This window comes from Glycine max, chromosome 17 (assembly GCF_000004515.6).
Source record: "Glycine max cultivar Williams 82 chromosome 17, Glycine_max_v4.0, whole genome shotgun sequence".
Classification (NCBI taxonomy): Eukaryota; Viridiplantae; Streptophyta; class Magnoliopsida; order Fabales; family Fabaceae; genus Glycine; species Glycine max.
Genome location: NC_038253.2, coordinates 6,019,532 through 6,028,895, shown reverse-complemented (window position 1 = coordinate 6,028,895; position 9,364 = coordinate 6,019,532). Strand labels below are relative to the sequence as shown.

At 33.0% G+C, this 9,364-nt stretch overlaps 1 protein-coding gene across 1 annotated transcript; it reads left to right on the top strand.

Moving 5' to 3' along the window:
• Window positions 1–2,630, top strand: LOC100794368 (UDP-glucose 6-dehydrogenase 1). The gene is made up of 2 exons (XM_003549512.5): window positions 1–174; window positions 888–2,630. Exon 2 carries the CDS (start codon window positions 911–913, stop codon window positions 2,348–2,350), a length of 1,440 nt encoding a protein of 479 aa, XP_003549560.1. The 5' UTR covers window positions 1–174; window positions 888–910; the 3' UTR covers window positions 2,351–2,630.
• Window positions 2,631–9,364: the final 6,734 nt, after the last annotated feature.

Here is a 9,364-nt window from a genome sequence, read left to right as displayed (position 1 = left end):
AACGTAAGGAGATTGTCTTCTCGCTTTACTGATTTGCATTATCTTCCAACAGCATTCCCATATTAGAATCCTCATCTTATCATTTGTACTCTCCCCCACCCACTTAATTTATCGTATCTCTTTGCAGTGAAGTCTGAGCGTTGCACACAAAGATATTTACCAATATAATATAAGGTACTTCTGGTTTTTTAATTTCACATTTTTAACTCTTATGGTAGCTTTCTCTATATCCTGCTCATCAATAAGATATCTGTGACTTTGCTTATGTATGCATATGATCAATAATGTCTTTCATTTTTTAGGAAACGAAAACAAAAGGATACTGTTATTGTCCTGGTCCGTTTCGTGATTATTCTTATCTGAAACTCGTCTGTTTCAAATTTACTGTTCCTCCACTTGTATATAAAATAAGGAGGCTTACGTACTGAACTAAGTGACTGATCTGGCTCAATTCATTTGTTATGTTTTCAGATAATAACATATATATTGCAAAGTGCTAGTGGTTGTGATGATCTCATGTATAATAGTACCTATAATTGAAATTTTGAATATGGAATTCCAGGAAAGGGCAGAATGACTTCTGCGTCATTTACTTTTCCTTCCTTTTTTTTTTCTTCTTCACTTAGTCTACTGTAACTGTAACTCTCTGCAAGTCTGCATGTTCCCACTCACTTCTATGTTCAAATGGGTGTTTCATTGGCAATTGAAAGAGGGAAAAGTGAAAACACTGCAAGTTTTTTTTTTTTTTTTTAACAATAAGGACAACTAAATTTGAACCTAAAACTTGGTGCAATTTACTTAAATTCTGGCCACTAAGTCGATCTCTTGGTGTCTCAATGCATGCAAAATTTTGTTTGAGCTCAAATAGTATCACACATGCTTCACAGGCTGTAATTTGTAAGCAAAGAAAATGGTGAAGATATGTGGAATTGGAGCCGGGTACGTAGGGGGTCCAACAATGGCTGTGATTGCCCTCAAATGCCCCTCAATTGAAGTGGCTGTGGTTGACATCTCTCACTCTCGCATATCAGCTTGGAACAGCAACAAACTCCCCATTTACGAGCCCGGCCTAGAACAAGTGGTGAATCAGTGCAGAGGAAAGAACCTCCTCTTCAGCACCGATGTGGAAAAGCATGTGCATGAGGCAGACATAGTCTTTCTCTCAGTGAACACCCCAACAAAAACCAGAGGGCTTGGAGCCGGCAAGGCCGCGGACTTGACCTATTGGGAGAGTGCAGCTAGGATGATAGCTGATGTTTCAAAGTCTAACAAAATTGTTGTTGAGAAATCCACTGTCCCAGTTAGAACAGCTGAGGCAATTGAGAAAATTCTAACATACAATACTAATAGCAAGGGCATCAAGTATCAAATTCTGTCAAATCCTGAGTTTCTCTCTGAGGGAACAGCTATTCAAGACCTTCTGAACCCTGACCGGGTTCTGATTGGAGGGAATCAATGCCCTGAAGGTTTACAAGCAATTCAAAAACTGAAGGCTATATATGCACATTGGGTGCCTGAAGACAGAATCATAACAACCAATTTGTGGTCTGCAGAACTGTCCAAGTTAGCTGATAATGCCTTTTTGGCACAAAGGATTTCATCTATTAATTCTATGTCTGCCTTATGTGAGGCCACTGGAGCTGAAGTTTCACAAGTTTCTCATGCTCTAAGCAAAAACACCAAAATTGGACCTAAGTTCCTCAATGCTAGTGTTGGTTTTGGTGGCTCTTGTTTTCAAAAGGACATACTCAACTTGGTGTACATATGTGAGAGCAATGGCCTCAATGAAGTGGCTAATTACTGGAAACAAGTGATCAAGATGAATGACTACCAAAAAAATAGGTTTGTGAGGCGGGTCGTGACATCGATGTTCAACACGGTTTCGGGTAAGAAGATTGCAATTCTGGGGTTTGCCTTCAAGAAAGATACTGGTGACACTAGGAAGACTCCTGCAATTGATGTCTGCAAAGGCCTATTGGGAGATAACGCGTGCTTGAGCATCTACGATCCATGTGTTATCGAGGAGCAGATTCAAAAGGATTTGTCAATGGATGGCGTTGAATTTGACCATCCTGTCCACCTGCAGCCAATGAATTCTACTATGGTGAAACAAGTTAGTATTGTTGGGGATGCTTATGAGGCTACTAAAGATGCTCATGGGATATGCATTCTTACAGAGTGGGATGAGTTCAAGAACATTGATTTTCAAAGAGTGTATGACAGCATGCAGAAACCAGCATTTGTGTTTGATGGAAGAAACATATTGAATGCTGAGAAGTTGAGGGAGATTGGATTCATTGTGTACTCAATTGGGAGGCCATTAGAGCAATGGCTAATAAGCATGGCCTAACAGGCTTGAAGATTATGAATTGAGCAGAGCTATCAATTATGTTATCCTTTGTGACATTTCACCACTTGCTATTTTTCATGATTTCAAGCGTTTTTCTGATATGTAATACGGTGAAATGAAATCTGCCTTCTTCTGTGTTGCAAAATAATTCATGTAAGCATTAGGCGGGCTTTAGTTGTTACCTGTTGCTAGCTCCTATACATACTATTCAAATAAAAATGCAGCTGCCTTGAGGCTGTACTGTAGTATTTGAGATAATTAAATAAGATTTTATCCTCTATAATTTTTTGTTTTGGTCTTCTATTTTTTTCTTCTGCGTGTTTATATTTATATTTATATTATTATTATTTTAGTCTCTATTGTTTGGATTTTCCTATGATGCTAATATAGAGGTTAGAAATTAGACTAAATATTGCTCAAATAATAAGAACAAAAATGAAATTTTTTGAATGAGAGAAGTATATCAAAATATAATTTTATAGAAATTAAGACAATGAGGCGAATGAATTACGTCAAGAATTGGAAAAAAAAAATAAAATAGGAACACCATTTTTTTACCCTTATGTTCAGAAACTCTTAACACTTTCTTTATTCTCCCCTTTCTCACACTTTTATCAAATATAATTTTGAAAGTTACCAAGAATATCAGTATGTGCATCTATCGTTTTCCTCTCTTTTTATTCCTTTTATTACAGTAAGTATTTTGTAGACAAATGTTGTAACATGCCACGCCCAAATCCCTCCCGCCAAATACTTTGCCTCCTTATTTGCTTTTAATAATCTTAGTGATTGTTTTGGTGCATCAATATCAATACTAAATAACTACTCTGATGCTTGAAGTGTGTGGCAATCTTGTTCTTTCTAGCAGGTAATTATGGGGCAGAAGAAGCGTCATTCCAACACCCAAAACAAGTGGGATCCAATAATCAGCTTGTTTCGTTTGCAGAATCTGATTTTCCTCAGGATGCTACGCATATATACCTATACCATCAGGTGTGAACACCGAACACCCCCAAAAGAAAAGAAAAGAAAAGTTAAGATTCAACTGTGATTTGAAGATTAAAGAGTATGCTTCTGAAGTCAGCAATCGATTGAACTTTTGAGGCAATACTATACTTGTGATTCAACTCTGTTTTAGCACTCACCCAACTGTGACCAAAAGTTGGTGCTTCAGACTAGTAGAAAATGTCCTATTCTTTTTTTTTTTTTTTAATATTGTATTCGGTTTAGATTGTTAAAAAAGAATTAAAAAATGTTAACTTGCACTGCTTCTTCTTTAATGTATTGCCTCAATATTCGGTTTATAATTTTCCAAGTTCATATTCTTTAATTTTGATATAAAAAAATATAAAAAATTTCTTTAATTTTACTAGGTTTTTGTTGTGGACCTAGGTGTGCAGCTCTAAACCAGCCCATTGGACTGGCCCAATAAATCTGCTCTTTAACCTTGTTAGTCCCAACACACTAATCACGTTTCATATTATATAGCTAGCTGAACATTTGAAAATGACAACTGAGAATAAGTGTATAAATGCATTTATTTATCACAAATGATAAGGTTAATGATTTAAATTCTCCAATGTATGCGTTTATCCCAATATAAGACCAACAAAATACTCCAACATTTCTTTCATTCAATTTAGCTGTAGTTTAGGTGAAAAGTTTTTTTTGGCGAGTCTTTCTGTTTATTCAGCCTATAATAAAACAATTCTTAAGGGCAGAGAATATAGATGTTTAAAATTACTGGAGACAATAGTTGACTTGAATTAACCTTCTAAATACATGCTTACTGGACCTCTTTTTTTCACTCTACGAATGATTTTTAAGACACTTATTGGAATTCCTTAACTTTTTCTCCTTGTTTTACCAATCTTTTTCTTTTTTATGTCCGGGGCAAGTTCATTTGTCTTGTTATTTTTGTAGAAACAAGGCAACTGAGTGTTTGTATTTCCGTCTCGTCCTTTTTGTCTGGCATTCAATGAACTCTGCTTGTATCTTTCTTTTTCTTTTGCTTTGGCTTGATGGGTTTAGTTAATTAAAGCTTTTGAACAATCACCAGATCAAGATTACCTTCTCACACTCTTCTAGTACTGACTAAAACAGAAAACATGCTTTAAAACGCAGTAACTTGATGACAACTCCTCTAAACAAAAGAATGCATGTGATATAAAGTGTCTTTCGGTCAATGAAATATCAGACTTGCCACTTTTCACTTTTGGTGATTTATTTGTAAAATGTTTGAAACCTATGTAGATCACTACGCAAAAATATTGACTAAAGAAAATTAATCCCGATTCATTGCTAAACACATTTACATTAGACTTGTCCAATACATACAATTAATATGTGTTCAAGAGATGTCAACCACTTGCAAAAGATGATAACGAAAGTGCCAAATTGTCGAGTCCTCTTCTGAGCCATCATCTTTGCCTAACAGAATAAACGTTTATGTTTTTACTCTTTATATTTTGAGGGATACAAATATTTGAATATTAAGGCTATCACAGTTATGAGCTTTGAATTGGGATAAAACTGGACCAAACTAGATATAAAGCCGTGCATAACAGATGTGTCAAAAAGTTATAGAAATTGTATAATTTTTACATTCGTAAAGTATCATTTTTTGAAGTATAAAACTATAAGCAATGAAATGGGAAATATATATATACACTTGATATTAGTAATATGTTATTAGTATACTTGTACAATATAATATTATGCTTTTATATGATCATTGTTGTATGACCTTTTTTCCTATAATGTTCATTTATGCTTGAGTATTTTTTATATTTAAGCAGAGAGAAAAAAATATGTTAATGGTATTGGTGTTTTTTTACAACGGCATTGTTTATTTTTATTTTTAAATACATTATAAATAATATGTTGCAAATGAAAACACATTAAATCATTATAAATTTGGTATATCAAACTAAAAAAATATTTAATAAGATTTTTCAAGAATTAAATGAAAAGGATATTCACTTTTAATATTCTTTTTTGTCAATTTATGTAGACTATTAGGTGCTGTAAATTTAACATGCAACTTTTTAGTTAATTGAATTATTAGGTTTCATGAATTATTGCGTTTAGATCGAACCTTGGGGCCAATTACAAAAAGTAAATCTCACACGTATTAGTATACTACCAATTACCAAATACTAATAGAGAAGAGTAATTACTAAAAAAGAGTAAGGTAAATGATCAATCAAATAATGAAAAAATACATTATTAATATAAAATTAAAGTTGAGTGAAAGTTGGAGGTAGAAGTGTTTAATGAATGTAAACTATGACAAAGAAGTTGAATGTTAAGAAGAATTGGCCTTTAAAAAAGAATGTTAAGAAGAATTAGAAAAGCGTAATTTTGGTAGTGAAGTTCGAATGAAGGAGAAGATTTGCACTTAAGTTTTTAATGCTGATAGGTGTTTGAGGAAACAAAAAAAAATGTTGATTAGAAAACAGGTAAAGTCTTTTAAAGAAATAATTTGATGAAAGAAAGGAGATTAAAAGGGAGAAATATATTTGTGGTTCTATTGGTTGCAAAGAGGCTTCCAAGGATTATTTTATCAAATTTATTAAATGGTGTTTAATATAGAGTTTCAAGTCAAAAGATAAGGTGCATACATGTTGGAAATTAGATTTTTATTATTAAGGTTTAAGTGATTTAAATGTAAAGTGAAATATTACATTTTACTAAATGAATCTTAGTTGAACGGATGTATCGAAAGTTATTTTTGTTTCAACTTTCAAAAGAATTTATTTATTATAGTTGGTAACAATTGTTACTATAAATATAAAAGAGATTTAGTGGATAAACAATACAGAGAGAATGTGTGAGAAGAGAAATTGTGAAACAAAATCACTTTATTGAGAGAAAAGTGTATTTGTATGACGGTGTTATCATTTCTTGTAATCATTGAGTGAGATACTTAGGTTTGTAAAGTGATAAATTATTTGGAGATAAGTTACAATCTTATAATCATTTTTGTGATAGAAAAATACCTTTTGAGACGGTTCCGTGGAGATAGGCAAGGAGTGTCGAACCATGTTAAATTCTTATATTTGTTATTGTTTTTTTTTTACGATATAATTTTTGTTGTATTCTCACAATCCTTTATGGGTGTGAGTAATTTTATTTATAAAAACGTTGATTATCCATCACCTAGCCACAAGAATGAATGCATAAGAGAAGAGTAAAAAAGAATGACTTGAGAAAAGAGTTGAGTATTAAGTAATTGAGATATAATATAACACTCATCACAAATGATTGAGGTAAAGAGTTGAGTATTAAGTAATTAAGATATAACCATTATATCCCACTTGCACATTTTAATTTGAAAGGCATACATATTTAGAGAAGATATAAAGTAAATGGAATGTGAGGAATTTAGGCTTGTAGCAGAGTATGGAAAGAAAGCAAGAGCATCACTCATCTATTTCACTGATTTGGAGACAAGAATTCCTAGTGGAACAGTTTGCCCCTAATATGTTCAAATTGTGCAGTTCTTATTGTCATGTGAACTGACTTTGATTAGGCTGAAATTAACTTAGCAGTTAAACCAAATGCACCAAAATACAAAGGTAGAAACGTGATAATGGTGGTTTACTTTACCAAACCTCACTTTTTATACAAAGGACTGGTATATTATTGGTCCCACATTATCACAAAACTTATTTTATTTCTCAGACAAAACTCCCTTTTCTTACATGAAAATTTAATAATTCTTTTTGAGTATCCCCAAAGCATTTCTGGTGATGACTTCCTCCCTAACACATGCACCATTATTACTTGTATGAAGCAACACATGCACCTTAACCTTTTAGCCACACGTTCTAAATATAGTCTGGGAAAAAGGGGAAAAAACAAAAAAAGTAGATAAATGAAGGCTCCTACAAGTCTATTCTTTGGCCATTATCTACTTATTTATTTTTATTTATCTTAGTGAGGGTAATTACTCATTTTTTAACTGAACTTTTCAGAAAAGGAAGTTGAGATATAAGGCTCCAACTGCCACAAAACACTAGCTTGTGAGTTGCGAGTTGTGACTTGAATAAAGCCTATCCTGCTTATAACAAATTAGTATCTGCTACTATCAAATCACCCACCAAAGGAAAAGAAAGTTCCACTTTCTAATCATTTTATAAAATGAATCACACCAATGTTTCAGCCACATCTAAACTGACCAATAAAAAATTGAAACCTTAACAAAGTGGCTAAGACATCTATTACATCTTCAACTAACCTTTGTCTATTTTTTTACACTTCCCCTTCTGATAATTACATGAATAGGGTGTCTGCAAAAAGCAGCTTAAAATCCCTAGTAAATCTTAAAATGGAAAAAATATATAATGATAAAGAAAGCTTCGAAATCACGTGCTTGTTAGCAATTATGTGCATTGAATTCACCTATATATGTAGGCCATTGAGAATCATTTGAGCTATTATTTTGTACATTATCAAACTTCATCAAGAACAGTACATGAATGAAGGTAATTTCTCCAAAAACAACTTTAGGGTGGTTAGAAATTAAGACTAAGTACAAAAGTGAAACTAGATCTATGATTAAAAAAAAGTAGAGCTTGTGGAAGAGTTAAGCAAAACTAAGCTCTGTCTAAACACTAAAGCACATGTATACCTCACCTCAATCATCCGCCACCGACAGTGTTTCTAGGACTTGATCACGGATAGCTAGCATTTCGAATGGTTAGACTACATAAACTTTAAGAAAGGCATCTCACACCACATATGCTACAATATTTAGAGTGGAACACAAGCAGTTATTAGTGATTAGTGACTAGTGACTAGTGAGTGGTCATTTTTTTTCCAATTTAATATTTGTTAATTCTTTTTGGTTTAAAAATATAAATATTTTTCATGGGAGATAATTCTGTTTTTGAGCTGAATAAAACTAATATGAATTACAAAACTCTTGCTTCAAATATTTAAAACACTTACATATTTAGAACTAAAATTGGAAAATATTTGTTAAGCTAGAACAACCCCACGATGTACAGCTTGTGGTTATAATTGTTAATTCTGTTATCACTCTTGCATAGCCAAAAGTCTTCCCCCACAAGTGAAGTTTCTTGGAGGTGCCATTCAGAGATTGACAGATCCCAAATGCTTTAATGCGGGCCAAAAGAGACAAGTCTGCTCTGTGAATTCTCTGCGTTGTACTCTATTATATACTCCAGTTAGTACAGAGAAGTGTTCAACCACTTCTAAGCAAACTATATGCTCGGCTGTATTCTCTCGTTAAATATTAATTTTGGTCCATCTATTTTTCTTCGGTGGACCCAACAATTTTTCCATTTGCGTCGTGAGTTTGTTAGATTTTGATGCTTGAAATTGCATCTAGTACACCAGCTCATGGTACCTCAATATTTAGTACCATTCAATGCAGCGTTACTTTTAACGACTTATGATCTCTAAATTTAAGTTTTCACGTGCATTACCATCATGATGTAAATTCATAGGCTTCCTTTTTTTATAAAAAAAAAAAAAATAATCGAAGTTCAAATGTATGGTCCTTTTTTTCACCACATTACTCAATTTTAATCTATACTTAGTTTAGTTTCTCAGGCAAGTTCAAAGCGTGTACTTTTTTTGTTCTTCAATCTGGCCATCCAAGAGATAATTGAAGTAATTTCATAGTAATATATATATATATATATATATATATATATATATAAAGGCATAGCATATATATTACATATAGGCTCTAAAAGAATGTGGGGAATGCACATCGAGTGAAGGTGTGCTAGCTACTAGGCACACCGCATACATTGTGTGCATGCACATGTTACCTTAATAGAAAATTAATACGGGGGGATTAAAAGTCCAATCATATAGTATTATTTTTTATTATTTGAAACGTCATATTCTAATGCTTAGCATCTCTAATCCTTTTGCACATGAAGCTTCTCTTTGTGGATCATCCATTACAACAACAAAGAGGGGGGAAAACAAACAAATACAGCTAACCACCGTACTAAGTTGCCGGCAAAAAGAGGC

What these genes read in the sequence shown, in the direction of transcription:
- LOC100794368 (XM_003549512.5), top strand. Translation starts at nt 911, where the DNA reads ATGGTGAAGATATGTGGAATTGGAGCCGGGTACGTAGGGGGTCCAACA.